The sequence below is a fragment of the Thalassophryne amazonica genome, chromosome 17 (assembly GCF_902500255.1).
Source record: "Thalassophryne amazonica chromosome 17, fThaAma1.1, whole genome shotgun sequence".
NCBI classification, from domain to species: Eukaryota; Metazoa; Chordata; class Actinopteri; order Batrachoidiformes; family Batrachoididae; genus Thalassophryne; species Thalassophryne amazonica.
Genome location: NC_047119.1, coordinates 51,366,561 through 51,384,337, shown reverse-complemented (window position 1 = coordinate 51,384,337; position 17,777 = coordinate 51,366,561). Strand labels below are relative to the sequence as shown.

Here is a 17,777-nt window from a genome sequence, read left to right as displayed (position 1 = left end):
CATCTGTCGGGGTGTTGTGATTGTAATATTCCTCCTATATTGTCAAATCTTAGGTTCTGCACTGCACAAGACCAGCTGAACATCACTTTGGGACACATTCTAAATGCACCTGCGTTATGCACTTTGTCAAGATAGGGCCCAGATCATCAAAAACATTGCTGTTTTTCTATAATGCCACCTTCAGAGTCACACAAACACATTTGTCCCCTTCTTAAATCTGTCCATCAGGTCTCCAGGTGGTGCTGAAGTCGATCATGAAAGCCATGGTTCCTCTGCTTCAGATTGGCCTGTTGCTGTTCTTTGCCATAGTCATGTTCGCCATCATAGGTTTGGAATTCTACATGGGAAAGTTCCACACCACTTGCTTCGGGATTGACACCGGTGAGAACACCAGTGTGTGTGTGTCATGTGTTTGTGCAACAGCACTCGCTGCTTTACTTCATGACAGCTCTTTAAAACTTTTTCTTTCATCAATGTTCCCATATTTTGTTTGAGCAAGAACATACTCTGAATTTCATATTCATGCAAGCATAAATGATTCATGAGTTGCGTGCATGCTGTATATGAAACTGCACCTCCATTTGCAGCACATAACAAACAACTGCAGGGCAGAATTTCTGACAGCTGTTTTTCATGCGTTTCTTTTGATGAATGATATTTTCCGCGTCTGCAGATTTTGATCGATAGCTTCAGCTGAGGCTCAATAGGAATGCTTTTATACTTGTCCACCTGACAGAACGCTGCTCTTAATGAGGGCTGCGCATCACCACTTCTCTCTGTCTCAGACATCACGTGTTGGTGAGAATATTGGTGAATTAATGTTGATGGCTGATCTAAGGCTTGAACCCTAAAGGCAATGTGATCAAACTGTGCGCATATCTCTCTCTCTCTCTCTCTCTCTCTCTCTCTCTCTCTATATATATATATATATATACACACTGAACAAAAATATAAACGCAAGAATTGTTTTTTGCTCCTATTTTTAATAAGCTGAACTCAAAGATCTAAAACATTTTCTATATAAACAAAAGGCCCATTTCTCTCAAATATTGTTCACAAATCTGTCTAAATCTATGTTAGTGAGCACTTCTCCTTTGTCGAGATAATCCATCCCACCTCACAAGTGTGGCATATCAAGATGCTTATTCGATAGCATAATTACAGCACAGGTGTTGCCTTAGGCTGGTCAGAATAAAAGGCCACTCACAGTTTTGTCATGTCACCATATTTCTCAGTAAATATATTTGTAATGGTTCTATTGACATGAAATTTTCACCATATGTTGGTAACCTACAGTGATCTACACATGCAAAGAAACCAAAGCAAGTTATATGTGATAATGGAATGACACAGGGAAAAAGTATTGAACATGCTTACTGAAATTTATTTAATACTTTGTACAAAAGCATTTGTTGGTAATGAAGCTTCAAGATACCTCCTGTATGGAGGGAACTAGTCACATGGAATGTTCAGGTGTGATTTTGGTCCATTTTTCCACACAAACAGTCTTCGAAACTTGAAGCTTCCATGGACCTCTTCCATGAACTCTGATCTTTAGTTCTTTCCATAGATTTTGTGTTGGATTTCTAGTCAAGTGATTGGCTGGGCCCAGTGGTGGGCACACTTCCGATAATCCGATAACTGATAATTATTGAAGATAAAGTTTTCATTATCGGATTATCTTTTCAGATAACTTTGAAAACCATTATCGGACTAATTATCTTCTGATAAATTTTTGTCCAATAATTTTTAGACTGTTAACGTGGTAAACAAAGGTGACAGATGTGTAGTTCTACCCTCTACAACAGAGGAGAGCTGCTTCTAGAAGAAACCGCTCTATCCTCTGCAGGCAAAGGAGAAGTGGTCACTAAAAAAAATAATAATTTCCTTTAATCCCATACTGATACGTGACCAATATCACCCAAGTCATCCAGAGGCATACATTTTTAACTTATGGTTCAAATTTTAACCAAACTTATTTTGGCCAAGTTATTTAAATTAACTTCTGAAGTTTTATAAAGTGAAAATATCAGATATATGTTTTAGTTTTAAAGTAATGCACTACTTTTTAAGGTTTTAGTGTGGGCATGCTGTGTCCAGGTGCATTATGGGTGATAGGGTCATCTCAGTACGTTCACGACAGGAGAATGCATTTGAGACCTCTGATCAGGACAACAGCATTAAACTCTAGTGCCTAAAAACTCTCGTGAATATATTCTCTGGGTTTATAGATGTTGTTATTGTGTTTGCTTTTATTAAATTCCATGCATCTTAAACGTAGCAAGTAGCAACACAGATTATCTGGAATTTTGTGTTTGCAAGTTTTCAAGATCTCTACTACCATCTACTGGCCAGTAGTGTTCATGGCAGTATTCAGACTGAAGCTGAGCAGAGGACTGTACCAGAGAATCACCACGGTGTAAAGGTTCAGAGCACCCGATTTATGTTCTCACACACATTGTACGTTCAAAAACCACACGTCGGACTCGTGTTTCCAGAAGCAAAACGTAAACAGAAGCTTTTTTTTCAAACTTAATTTACAAAAACTCTCAATGGGAGACATCAAAGTTTAAAAACAAAACAAAAAAACATTACAAGACAGGTCTGCGGTGTTTGCACAGGCACAGTGCAAGAGGGTGGACGCTTGTAGCACTTCAGCAGCGTGATACCCTCACGACGGCTGACCAGAACATCAAACAGGTTTGATTTTCATCTGACCATACGATTGGCGATCAGGAGGTGGTCGGTCGTGAGATGTTAAACGCAGCTCGTTATTCCATGTATACTAAACGATGCAGGATACGCGATTTAATCTGAAACTCGGTGCGATCCAAAAAATACTCGGATGAATGAAAATCAGCTGAAAAAGGGTCAAAACTCGCACTGGCACCAGTAGATCACGGCAGTGTTCTATTATTTTGACACCGGTTATATCAGAGACGGTTATCTAATTACAACTTGGCTTTTTTTTTTGAAAATGCCTTTTTTTTTTACAAATAAAAAATGACATATTTTACAAAAGCGCATTTATCTGTAAACACCAACACATGACACACCTCACATTAATGTGTTGGTCTACATAGAATGAATCATCCAATCAATGTAGCAGAGGCACATTTTACCCAGAATGCCATCTGTCTGTGTTTGTTACAAAACTTCAGAATTAGTGCAGTATTCAACATTAAAAGATATATGTTATATCTTAACTTTGCACAAATGACAGAATTGACATTAATGGAGTTATTCTATTAGTATTTTCTCGATACACCCAAACCATAACTCAGCACTGCTTTATTTTCCAAGACCTCGGCCTGACTGCAGCATTGTGATTGAGTAGAGAGTTGAGCTTTCTGGTTCCTCTCAGTTTCATCTGTGCTGGAAGCCATGTAGTAAATTGGAGCTTCCAGCTGGGGGCAGGACGCTGAAAGACAAAAGTGTTGATTCAATTGTTTGGGTCTGTTGTCGCTTTTGATGCTTCCAAAAGCGATCGCATTGTTAAAACTCAAAATCAGCTTGTTAGTAGTTGCAAGTACACCGGAGACAATACTGGAATTTATTGGTTATCGGTTATCTGTAACTTCCGATACCTTTTTGGGTGGTTCATCGTTTTAATCTTTATCGAAGATAAGTTTTCAGTTATCTGATTATCTGTTATCGAAGTTAATTTTTTGGTTATCTGTGCCCACCACTGGCTGGACCATTAGCAGCTTATTAAAGTAGCGTGTTTGGGATCATTGTCTTGGTGAAATGTCCACCCTTGTTCATCTTCATCATCCTGATAAATGCTTATCAAGAATGTCTTTTCCATTCATTCTTCCTACAATTATATGAGGTTTGTCAGAACCATCTGCTGAAAAACAGCCCCACACCATGATATTCCACCTCCAAACTTCACTGTTGGTATGGTATTTTTGGGGTGATGTGCAGTGACATTATGGTGTGTATTATGACATCCAAAGAGTTCAGTTTTGGTCTCATCTGTCCAGACTGTCTTCTTCCAGTATTTCACAGGTTTGTCTAAATGTTATGCAAACTTAAACAAGCTTCAACATGCTTTTTCTTCAGCAATGGAGTATTTGTGGTGAGCGTGCATACAGGCCATGGCGGTTAAGTGCATTACTTATTATTTTCATTGAAACAATTGTACCTGCTAATTCCAGGTCTTTCTGAAGAACTCTGTGAGTGGTCCTTAGCTCTTAGGCAACTCTTCTGATAATTCTTTTCGCTCCTCTGTCAGAAATGTTATGAGGAGCACCTGGTCATGTCCAGTTTATAGTGAAATGACATTCTTTCTGCTTGCAGATTTTGGCCCCACAGTGTTCACCTGTAACATTCAGATGTCTAGAAATCATTGTGTAACCAGTCATCAGTAGGTTATGCAACAATAAGGTTGGGAAGATCTCGAGAGAGCTCTTTGTTTTACCCATCATGAGATGTTTCTGTGTGGCACCTCGGAATGAGACATCTTTTTATAGACCATCAGTTGAGACCAAACTAGCTGATATTAATTTACACTGACAAGGGGCAGGATTTCTTTCTAATTGCTGATAGATTTCAGTTTGTGTCTGGCTTTCCATGTCTTTTTGTACCTCACTTTTTTCAGGTGTTCAATACTTTTTCACTGTGTCATTTCACATTATTATACATAACTTAATTTTTGGACATTTATGGTTTGATTTCTTTGTATGTGTGGATTACATGGGTTGTTACTGACATTTGTTGAAAATTTCCTGTCAATAGTAACTTAGAAATACACAGGGTGGGCCAATAAAATGTTACCACTTTTTGATTGTGCACAGGTTTTTGAAATGAGAACTTATTCAAAAAATTATTGACAGACTTGTAACAGAAGCATCAAATTAACATTTGATACCAAAGATTTCCCACTTTGTCTTGTTTTCCGCACAGTTCAATAACTGATGACATGTTCAAGCCACGCTCCTCTTCTTTGGATTACAGCTGCAACACACACATTGAAGTTTGTGATGACATTGTCACACATCTCAAGAGGGAATCTTCGTCTTCAGGGCCTCAATGGTCTGTGGGCTTTTGTAGTACACTCTCTAATTGTACGAATTACAAAAGTGGTAACATTTTATTGGGCCACCCTGTATTTACCAGTGTTGGGGAAAGTAACTTTGGAAAGTTACTGTTATGTGGTCCGCCCGAAGAGGAGGTACTGCTGGCCAACGCCAGAGGGCGCTCTGCCTGTAGTCGGGTTTCAGGCACCAGAGGGCGCAGTCAAAACCCAGGAGCCAGGACTTACCAGCTGTCAGAAATCATCTCATTATCATCCCATCCATATAAGACTGGAGGAGACACCACATCTCTGCCGAGATATCAGTTTACCACTCAGGTAACCTCTCAGCCGTTTTTGACTGTGCCGTACGCACCTGATCTTTTTCTGAGTGTTTGCAGGAGATCCTGGTGACTGCTTTCAGCTGGTGCTGAGTTTTGTGGTCCGTGTAGGAGTGACGTTCTTCACCCCTCACGCCAAAATGGATAAGTAGCTCTCAGGCTCTGCACTACTGTGTTTTTGTGTCGGAGGGTAGAGATTCTCCCACAAAAGGAACTGAACTGAATTGCTGATTGTTCTGCTGGGTGTGCACACACCCACCATTAACCTGTCTTCTGTTCCTGCCAGCAGTACCGGATCTGACAGCTGAAGTAGAGGCCACCTGGGGACTCGGGACTTGGTGGCTTCGGTTTGCTGCAGGTCTTCGTTGGCGGCAGAACCTTGTGGGCCCCGGCTCTTCTCTGGATAGGCGTCTCCTACCCTCGGACCTGCCCACACGTCACCTGTTGACATTTGTACTTGACTGTCTAAAATAGTATTCGACCTGTTGTGCACATTTGCCACATAAATTGTATTTATTTGACTACCCATTGACGTTCATTTGCGCCCCTGTTGTGGGTCCGTGTCATTACACTTCCCCAACAGTTACTTCATTAGTTAATCTATACAGTTATATTTTACAGTTACTTCTTACATTTACTTCATTAGCAGCTGCGGACACCTTGTCGGCAGCTGCTGAATGTAATTAATAAAGTTACTCATAATCTAATTTGGTTATTTTTAAGATTTAGTACTCAGAAAAGTAACTATTAGTTACTTTGCTGATTAGTTACTTTTCTGATTGCTCATTCTTACGAGTAACCAAGTTAGATTACTTGTTACCTTATTCGTTACATTACTTATTAGTTGCAAGTTTTCTGCAGATTCTAATAAAGTAATTGCATAAAGCTGCTAATGAAGTAACTGCATAAAGCACCTGTATAAAGCAACTAAAAAAGTAACTAAAAAAGTAACTTGTCAACTTTCCACAACACTGGTATTTACGGAGGAGAAAATGGTGACATGTTAAATACTTACTTGCTGTAATCTCTATCTATTATTATTTGGACAATAAAAGGCTGATTTCTTCTTTGATGTGCATCCATGACAGCAGATGCACATTTATAGTTGTACTTTAGAACAGTGGTTCACGAAGTGTGCATATATGTCAACCTATCCGGATTGTCCGTAAATTATACAGATTTTTCCGAGTTTCAGAGTCATAAGGACGTACAAATAAAGTCTTACGGATATTCAGGTTTTTCTGTTGTAAATTTATTTTACTGTTGTTTTTCTTAAACATCGTCAAATGATCGTCACAAAAAAACACATTGTCTAAACAAAGGATTGTAAACCGGATGCTTGTTTTCCGAGTCTGCGCATTACTGTAACTTCTAGCCTGGTCTGCCGGTGTTGTGCCAAAGTGGTTCTCTCCCCTTCAGAATTTGTGTCCCTTGGCGCGGGGAGCACCACTCACTCAGTGCAGCGCTGACAGATGTACTGCAGTTGCTCCCAGACAAAAATAATGGCATGTTGGTTGTTCAATACATGACATTAAAAAATAACTTTCATAATCTTTTGACGATGTTTAATTGCATGCGTGTCTTCACGTCAATTATGCTCACAGCACAGAAACGGTGTCCAACATAAAAACACGCTTTAAGACGTTTATGATCGCACCACTGTCAAGATAATTCAATGATTTCACTCTTTCTTCAGTTCAGTTCGTTCATTCCAGATTAAAATATGAACAGTTATAAACTGTACACTCTTGTACTTGTCTGTGACTTTTCTGTTTTAAATAAAAGATAAGCAGACAAACGTGATGTGGGTGATGGGTTGTTTTAGTTTACAAGAAATAAAATTCAGCTTTACAACTGTAAAAAAAAATCCAGATTGTTTTTACAGAAAAATTCTGTCAGCTGTGGTTGCCAGGGGGAATTCTGTCCAAAATTACAATGAATATGTAAATGGTTTGCAATTTTACAGTTTTAAACCTGTAATTAAAAATATAATCTGTAATTTGCTTGTCTTTTTCATGTTGAATTTGGCATGACCATGCTGATATAAACCTTTTTTTTTTTTTGTAAAATGTACAAATATATTAAGTCCTTTGGCTGCTCCCTTGATTTCACTCAGGGTCAACCACAGCAGATGCAAGGAGGGTCTGCATTGTGATTTGGCACAAGCTGTACACGCCCTTCCTGCTGCAACACGTCACATTACACAGTGAATGTGGCAGGGGTGGGGTTCAAAACCAGGAATTTTTGTTACTGAAACCAGTGGCACTAAACCACTTGGCCACCACCCCGATATCTGTCTGTAATCTTATAGATTAATAAGCACACTAGTTTAGTGGTTAGTGCATGTTGCCATCAGAGCAAGAAGGTCATTGCTTCGATTCACACTGTGGCTTCAGTTTGGAGTTTGCAATGTTTCTCCCCATGTTGGTGTGGTTTCTTCAGGTGCTCCGATTTCCTCTCACATTTAAAGGACTAATAAAACTGATTTTGGTGCGATTTGGAGTTATTATAAGGATTTGTGTTGATTTTATGGATTTTCTCACTTGGGTATACAGGTGGAACTCAAAGGGGTTGACATGTATGAGTGTGGGCCTCTGCAGCTATCCAGGTGGACTGTAAAGCTGCCAGATGAGAGTTTACAATATCCACCTGGATGGGACTCTAGTCCTGTGGAGCTTACTTCCCCAGCTGAGACTGGTTTGCATTTACAGGTGGATGGACTTCACAATGTAGATTAAGTATCTTGTCCCAAGCACTCAGACAGATGGCATGACAGGACTCAAACCCAGATCTACATATTGACAGTTGAGCTCCTTATCCAATTGATCCACCTGTGCTACAAAGAAATTCTACATGGACTCAAAGCTCAAGTCATATATAAGAGAACAAATGTTCCACAGCTGGGATCTCGAATGTCAATAAAAAATTTATTTAAAAGTGTTTGCTTTTCAATCTTATAATAATAATAACATGAATAATATAATCAAATCAAATCAATTTTATTTATATAGCGCCAAATCACAATAAACAGTTGCCCCAAGGCGCTTTATACGAGGTCTATTTAGACAATAAACCGACCCATTTATTTTTTTTTAACTATATGGATTTGAATGACGTGTAATTACACCAATCATGCTTGAACCCTCGTGCGCATGCGTGAGTTTTTTCACGCGTGGTCGGTGATGTCATTTCCTGTGGAGCAGGCCTTGAGTGAGATGTGGTCACCGCCCTCTCGGCTGAATTCCTTTGTTTCACACGCTGCTCGAGACGGCGCGCGTTGCTTTATCAACATTTTTTCTGGACCTGTGAGGAATATCCGAGTGGACACTAGTCGAGGAAATAAGCTGGTTTTCGGTGAAAAGTTTAACGGGCTGATGAGAGATTATGGGGTGTTTCTGTCGCGTAAGGACTTCCCACGGAGCGGGACATCGCTCAGCGCTTCCAGGCGCCGTCGTCAGCCTGTTTCGACCTGAAAACATCCTAATTTAAGGCTTAATTCACCCAGGACGTCGTGAGAGAACAGAGAAGATTCAGAAGAGGCCAGCATGAGGCTTTATGCGGACATTTCCACTGTTTAAGGCCATTTTTTAATGAAAGACGTGCGCGCAAATTCGCCGAGTCGTTTCCCGGGACGACTCGGCGATCTGTGGCACCGCGACAGGAAAAACATCTCCGTGTTGAAAACCATTTGTAAAATTCAGGGCGGCTTTTGATGGCTTTCAACAAGTGAGTAACTGAGAATTGTTTAACAGCTTGGGCATGTTCCAACTTGCCCGTTAAGGTTTCCAACGGAGGTGTTTTTCCTGTCGTGAACCCCTGCGGTCGGGTCTGGCCCGACATCCAACTCTGCCTGCACGTTCTTTCATTACAAAATGTCCGTTAACAATGGAATGTCTGAATAAACTCCTCATGCCGACTTCTTCTGAAAGTTCTCTGTTCTCTGATGACTTACTGGGTCCACAGAGCCTGAAATGTGGAAGTTTTCAACTTGAAACGGCGAGACGCTGCCGCCTCGAAGCGCAGATCGCCATCAGGCAACCGTGGGCCGTCTTAAAGCGACACTACCAGACCAAAATCTCTCATCAGCCGTAAAATTTTTACCGAAAACCAGCTGAATTTATCGAATGGTGTCCACTCAGTTGTGCCTTACAGTTTGAAAAAATTTTGATCAAACAAAGCAACAGTCCTCTGAGCCATTCCTAAAACAATGAAAGAAAATCGACGAGAGGGTGGGCGACTCCTCACTCAAAGCCTGCCCACAGGCAAATGACGTAACCAACAGGCGTGAAAAACTCTCGCATGCCCACAAGGGTTCAAGCATGTCTGATGTAATCACACGTGATTCAAATCCATATGGTTTTTGAAAAAAATAATAAGGTCGGGATACTTTTCTAATAGACCTCGTATTGTAAGGCAAAGCCATACAATAATTACGGAAAAACCCCAACGGTCAAAACGACCCCCTGTGAGGAAGCACTTGGCGACAGTGAGAAGGAAAAACTCCCTTTTAACAGGAAGAAACCTCCAGCAGAACCAGGCTCAGGGACGGGCAGTCTTCTGCTGGGAATGGTTGGGGCTGAGGGAGAGAACAGGAAAAAGACATGCTGTGGAGGGGAGCAGAGATCAATCACTAATGATTAAATGCAGAGTGGTGCATACAGAGCAAAAAGAGAAAGAAACACTCATCATCATGCATCATGGGAACCCCCCAGCAGTCTAAGTCTATAGCAGCATAACTAAGGGATGGTTCAGGGTCACCTGATCCAGCCCTAAATATAAGCTTTAGCAAAAAGGAAGGTTTTAAGCCTAATCTTAAAAGTAGAGATGGTGTCTGTCTCCCTGATCCGAATTGGGAGCTGGTTCCACAGGAGAGGAGCCTGAAAGCTGAAGGCTCTGCCTCCCATTCAATAATAACAACAACAAAAGTGATCAAATTTAGCCATGGGATTTAAAATGGTTATTCCTAACTTAAGTGACCTAGTAAAATAATAATACCGGTATATATGGAAGTACCTCATTTTAGTCTCGTCTCTTGATCAAATTTATGATTAAAGCTTTGTGTTGACCCAAGATAACCTTCAGTGACTACTTTAGAATGTAATTGCTTTTCCACAATTAGCAAAGCAAAATTCAGTAGCATCCGTTAAAAAAAGAATAGAAACACAAACACCAAAAAGCTTCAGAGAAATGTATGCAACTTTTGAGCCTCAGAACCAATACTGTGTGTACTCTGAACACCACATCACTTCACATAATCAGTTCATTTAATCCAGGGGTTTCAAAGTGTGGGAGAGTCAGCCCCCCACCCTCCACCCCCCTGAGAGAACAAATGAATAGCTGCCCCCCCCGCTCCCCACCGACACACATACACACAATTTCAACATGTTTCTTTTTATTCTTTCACAAATGTTAAACACATTTTAAATATATTTGTGTTTTTAAGGAAATGTCTATGCTTTTACACATTTTACAGCCTTTGTAAACATTTTAAACATGTTTTTAAAGAACTTTCTATTCTTTCACACATTTTATACCCTTTTCAAACATTTTAAACGTGTTTTTAAAAAACTTTCTATTCTTCTTTTTACCTTTTGTCATATTTTAAACATAGTTTTTTTTTAACATTTAAACATTTCTGTGTGTTTTTAAACGTCTTTGACATAACTAACATTTTAACATAAATAATATGAATTAAACTTTTATACATATTTAGTCTCTCATCTCGTCTCACCTCTTGTTTAGTGTGAAAAATGAGTCTGGGTCTTTGACGCGCACAGCCGGCTGATGCGGGGATGCACTGTGGAAAGGAACAAATGAAAATCGTCCTCTACTTTCGTTTTTTTTTTTTTGGTCGCTACAAACTCTGTCTTCTCACTGGTAGATTTACGCACTAAAAAAAATAAAATTATCCATTTTGTTCCTGGCATGTTAGCTATCAATGTTTTCTTTTTCCTTTTTTCCCCTTCTTCTTTTGCTGGTTAACAGTGTTTACAGTTTTTGGTGCCCAGCCATGCTCAACCTAGGGCATTCATGCAGTTCTTCATAAATGATTATGGGATTTTTTTTTTTTCAGGATATACAGTTTAGAACTTATTTCCAGTGTACTTAATTTGATATAACGGTGCATATTTCATATTCTGATTTGGTTCATGGGAAAAAAAATGTGGCACATTGCTGAAAAAATAGACGTTATTTAAATTCAGTTTACCGAAATATTTCTAAGACAAAATATTGTTTTCTAGTGCATTTAATTAGATGAGCTTAATATTTTAGTTTTTAACTAAACTAATATAATTTTGTAGAAACCTATCAACACAATAAATTGAATTAAAGTAAATGTTTCAACATTTTACCGCTAGTAAGGAAACTGTTTTTTTTTTTTGTTTTGTTTTGTTTTGTTTTGTTGGCTGGCATAAATTTTATTTCAAAGCTGTTTTTTTTCCCAATCGGATGTAATAGTAGCGCACGTGAAACTCAATTTTTAAGGAGTAGAATCTGCAAGCACGAACCGCTTTTTCTTTTTGCATTAGTGTCTTGTATGGCAGAATAAACTGAGAAAGAAACACCAGACCTTTACATGATGGCTCATTTGAAATGATCAAAATGAGATGCAGTTATTTGTCGGTTAAAATAGAAATCTATACTGTACCCTGGTAACTTCTAAATAATAGCCACTTACAGGCAAAGCAGCAGCTGTTGCCCAGCAACAGAAATATCATGCATTGGTATGATACAGTATCTTGGGGTAAGAAAAAGACCTGTCATTAAAGCCCAGTGTGATCACTTCTTTAAAGATCATTCTGGAAAGTATAACATGCATGAGGTTAACAAATTAACAGTAACATATGATGAAGGTACTTGAAATACCAATATAATTGGGTGGGCACTCATAAACTACCCAAAGTCACCAGAGTTTAACCCATTTTCATAGGATCCTCACCATTAACCAGATCCACACAAAGCTGTGCATCTTTATACTCATTAGTAAACTGCTTTTGTGTCATAAATACAAATTTGGCACCCATGCATTTTTTCCCCATAAGAATCTGATGGAAATAATGAAATCTAATTTTGCAATGTTGGCACACGTTTTCTGGAAAGTCTAACGGGTCATGTGTCAGTTGGTAGTCCACCCTCTTCAAGACGTTTAATGAAAATTACTTCATAAATTTTTGGGTAATCCTGATGATGGGTGTAAATTCAAAAAGCCTGTGCTAAATGAACACACTTTTCTTTTCTATGAATTATTTTTCTTCAGTTTTTCCAAAGCATAAATGGGTTCAATGTAGTTCATGGATACTCTGGATGTGAACCACATCTCCACTCAGGTCCTTTTCCATCTCAATCCATCCTTCTCCACTTGTTCCTTTTTTCCTTCCTGCTTTAAAACACACGGGATCCAAAAACGTCAGATTAGATTAGAATTTAGATTAGATTATACCTCTGTCTCTTTGGCCTAGAAACTTAAAAAAAATCAATGGAAGATTGTTTACATGATTGTTTATACCTGATGGTGACCTTTAGATGAGCCCATCCACCATCATATGGTCAATGGGTACATCCAAAAGACATCTGGGAAACGATCTGCTGGACATCCACAGTTATATGGTTGCCTGCAAACAGGACACAAACACTCTCGAAAATCAGCACTAACAACTGATGATTGCTCCAGATGGAGAAGCAACCTGAAGGAAGATCTCAAGAAGGGGAAGGAAAAACTGGAAAAGCAATCTGATGAGACGTGTTCCCGTATGAAGAGAGAAACCAACCGAAAACTCCCAGGGATGGTCTTCAGGTGTGCTGAGTTTGGATGAGTTCATCTCTCCTGCAGAAGCTGGATCAAGAACACTGGAAACCGTAAAAAGTACACAGCACCATCATTGTCTACGACCAAAGGAGGCCTGAACAGAAGAGCTTTGGATACTCAATTCTAAGGCCACAAGCAAGAAATGAATGAAAATTCAGAGTGGATATTTAAAAAGTATATGTTCAAAACAGGAGTGGGTAACAAGAGCCAAGATCATGCCTCAGCAAGTGGTTTTTCCTGATGAGCTTCCCCCATCAACTTCACCTGGTGAGATGACAAGCTTCCATGCTGCATTTGATACTGTGGATCATCATATTCTACTTGATAGGCTGGAAAATCATTTTGGGATTACTGGGAGTGCTCTTGCTTGGTTGACGTCATACTTGACCAGCCATTCTCACTGTTTTGTACAGTAACACTACCTCTAATCTTAGTGAGATGAAATTTGGGGTTCCACAGGGGTCCGTCTTTGGCCGCCTGCTTTTCTCCCTTTATATAGCACCCCTTGGGCACATAGTGTGGCACTTTGGGATTACGCGCTGAAAGCCATAGAATTTTCCGAATGGTGTCCACCTGGAGGTCTCTCACAGTTTCTGGAAAAATTTGATGCAGCAAAGCTCCAAATCGTTCAGACATTTATTCGCAATAAAAATCCGATGAGAGGGGTGGACCACTGCGCACACAAAGCCTGCTACAGGCGAATGATGCAACCGACAGGCGTGAAAAACCTCACGCATGCGCACGAAGGTTCAAGCTTGGCTGATGCAATCACACGTGATTCAAATCCATATGGTTTTTGCAAAAAATAAAAACGTCGAACCTTTCTAACAGACCTCATTATATATATATATATAATATATATATATATATATATATAATATATATATAATTATTTCCTTTCAGATGATTCCAAATATGTTCTCCACCACACAACGCACACAAGAAAACCTGCAGCTGCAGATAATTTCTCTGTGATTCTGGGAGTAATGACAGACTGTTTCATCAGCCACGATCTGAGAGCAAAGGCATCATTGGCTACTAAATGAACGTGCTGTCAAACAACCAAAGTGCAACGTAATGTGGGACGTATTAGCACGATGAATTGTGCAGCAGTGCGGGATCAAATTTGTGCAAGTGTCAAGATGGCTTAAGCCTGATCCATCAGATCTCAAAAGATGAGTAGAGTGGGTCCAGGTTTGTACTTGAATGTGATACCTCTTAGGAAGACTCAGGTTTGTGAGTCTACAGGTAAAACTGGAGTTGCATCAGTAAGGGCATCGAGTATAAAATGTTCTGGATCCGCTGTGGCGACTCCGTACAAATGGGAACAGCTGAGAGTCAAACAACTCTAGGGTCCAGCAGATCCTAAAGTTGTTTACACTATACATATATATAAATATTATATATATCCATCTATTTTACTGAACCCAATGGCAAACAACATATAGATGAACAAAATCCAACCCCAAAACCACACCAAAGGGGAAAATACCACAAAGAAAACTAACACACATACACACACAGAGGACAGATCAACAACTCAGTAAAAGAACCAGAGGCTCCTGCAACTTCTTACTGTTCTTCTTGTTATTCAGTGGTTGGCACCAGCTCAGTGGTACATTACTGCCACCTTCTGTTCTGGAGTGTGGATCGACTGTTCCAGTATACAGGAACAGCTTTTCGTTGTCATATGTGTAGACTGTATGAGGGGTGACTGTGACGATTTGAGTCTGACCCAGAAAAGGTTGGGCATGGTTCTCCATCTTTTGCATTTTGAGAATCCAGCATTTCTTGAGAATGCAGTATATTTTTGACAAGTTGCTTAGAAATTTAAGCTGCAGTGCCAGCCAAACAAATAAGTAAATAAATACAGCATGTCTGATCATCTAGAAAATATGGTAAGTAGAACTTTGAGGCTTAAAAACATTTTAGGCCATGTTGATTAATGATTTTATAATTTTGTGTGTGTGTGTAGCATCCAAACAAAACCATTTTGATATTATTGCCCAGCACGCACATGCACACACACACACACACACACACACACACACATATATATATATATATATATATATATATATTGTCAGGACAGTGGCACATTTTTTATAGGTTTTCTTCTGCACACAACAAAACTGCAATGAAATGAATCAATTTGCTTGTAGTGTGAACTAAAACATCTCATTAACCATTCAGGAATTGGAGCCATTTTTTTTAAATACACAGTCTTTCCTTTGCCAGAGGCCATAAGTGTTTGGACCAAACAATACAAATCTAAACTTAACGATTGCATCATCACTTTTACAGCCAGTTTTTCTTTAGACAAGTCCAAGGATGGCGACATGAACATTTCCAAGTCACTGAAAATGTCTTGGGCATTTATGTTACGATAAGTATTGTATGGTTAATGTGTTTGGAGTAGATACGAGTACGAGTGAGAGACGCCACCAAGACACTCATGACAACTTTGAAGGAGTTCTAAGCTTCTGTGAATGTAACCAGAGAAACTGTGCAGAGTGAAACTTTTATCTCTTTTATCGCCAGTGATGCAGCTTCATGGTGGAGGAGAACAGAGAAGGATTTTCATACTAACTAACCCGATCAAATCTAGGCCTCATGTGCCTTCTGGCAAGCTGCAGCTGAAATCATCTAAGCTGAAGTCTCCTTTTTATGCAATCTGTTCCCTGTTCCACTCCACCGAGAAGCTGTATAACTAATCTGTCATCTGGTATCGAGACATCTGACACAAGTGAAAAGATTTATTTAACAGATCACAGTGCTATGCACCTGGTACAAGCCAACTCAAGTTGGCATAGGGCTTCATAGCTATGGAATAGGCTTGGGTCTTGGATGGCCACCACGTAGGCAGACAACCAGTCCAATGATGGTTAGTGGTAGCTTCAGCTAAATTTTTAGCAGTTAAGCATTATCACAGTTAATTTTTCAGTTGGTGGATTAGTGTTTACTGAAGCTAACGTCTTGGAGGAGCATGAGAGCATGGTCTCAATGTGGCAATAATTGCTCTGAGCTGAGGTGAACCAGAGCATAAACGTCTGAGCATTAGCCCCTCAATAGTAGCCAATGAGATTAGGTAGGCCAAGTCCTTCATGAGATCTATTTATTTGCAAAAATCATCTCCTACCTCGCATGCTTACCAGCCCAGATAAATCAGGATATTATATGATCTAAACAGTTGTTACACCTATTTCAACAGTTGTTTTTACACCAACTGTTCAAGAATGTTAGAGGTATGTCTGTAATTTCTCACGGACCCCAGATCCAAACTAAGCTTGAGGTCTTTTGGCAACATGACTCAGTCAAACTCTATTGTCTTTTGATATTAAACAGCAATAAATTATAATTGTAAATGCTTCTTATACTCTACTGAGAACAATAATTACTTCCACAGATGATGTGCGTGAATGTGCAAAGAACTCTCGTACCTTCTTCTCTGTGCCTTTGCGTGACAATGACACAAGCCAGTGACAGACGATAGCATCACCTCCTGTATTTCCTGTGCTGGTGTCTGGCGCCCACATGCACGTATTGTGGTAATGATAAAGGGATATTAAAAGCCAGATCTGCTTCTTCAGGCTGCACCCTGTCCGACATTCTGTCCATAGCCATCAAATCACCTCATCGCCGGCCACTGTGCACGCATGTACATGCACACACTGGTCAGAACAAAGTGAGTTATTGATTTTGGAGGTTATAAAAATGGCACAGTCGGAAGGATGATTCATATTTTCATGTCCATTTTTCACTTTCTCTCTTCAGGTCACAGTGGCTTTATGAAATGTGACTCCTCTGTTCTTTTTCGATCCTTATTTGTCCACTGACGTCAAACATGAAACGCTCCACCTGCTCTTTAAATCACTGGCTTGTCAACTTGTACATTTGCTGGCCTGAATTGGTGCTTACAGGTGTAACTGCAAAATGTGTAGAATTCCTAGATGGTTGATATTTTCAGCAGAGCAGGTAGATAAGTGAATTAACAGTGGCCAACCAAATGTAGGAACCTGGGTTTTGATTCCATTCATGAGCCTGCCTGTATTCTTTGATAATACATCTGCATTGTCTCAGTCATCCCAGTTGGAAATACCAGCCATGGCTGGGGGAAGTAACTTGCTATGGAACTGGCATCCTGCACAAGTGAAGTTGTACACTCTCATCTACTTCAAACACCAACCCAATGAACCTCAGGACCTACACAGGATTTGCTTTTTTGAGATTGTGCAGAGGTTGCTCAGCTTTCAGAGCTGGGGTGTCTTGGGTGGTTACTATGGTCAGGTTAGCTCTTGGAGCATGCACAACCACCACACCATGGACAGTCTGTTGGATGCAACTACCCAGGCAGACAACTGCTTCATCCTCATCTTGGGAAAGTAACCATCCATCTACCAACAGCCAGGTTAAACATGTGCATCCCTTGGCCTTCTCCAACTGCTGGGATCCTCAACCTCCAGCTGAAGTTTTTTTCACAAGTCATACTCCTCATTTTAATCTCTCTCAGTAGCCCTCCATTTGACAAAAAAGTCAATCAAGCTGTACCAAAGATCTTGGGAAGAGACTTTGTAACAAAGAAGAGACCTTGTACCAAAGACCAAAATTATAT

General features: G+C 39.9%; 1 protein-coding gene across 1 annotated transcript in view; it reads left to right on the top strand.

Annotated features, from left to right (window-relative positions):
* Positions 1-17,777, top strand: part of LOC117530142 (voltage-dependent N-type calcium channel subunit alpha-1B-like) — a 439,538-nt gene that overhangs the window by 129,187 nt on the left and 292,574 nt on the right. The window contains 1 exon segment of the mRNA XM_034193105.1: positions 229-381. Within this exon segment, the coding sequence (XP_034048996.1) occupies positions 229-381 (153 nt within the window).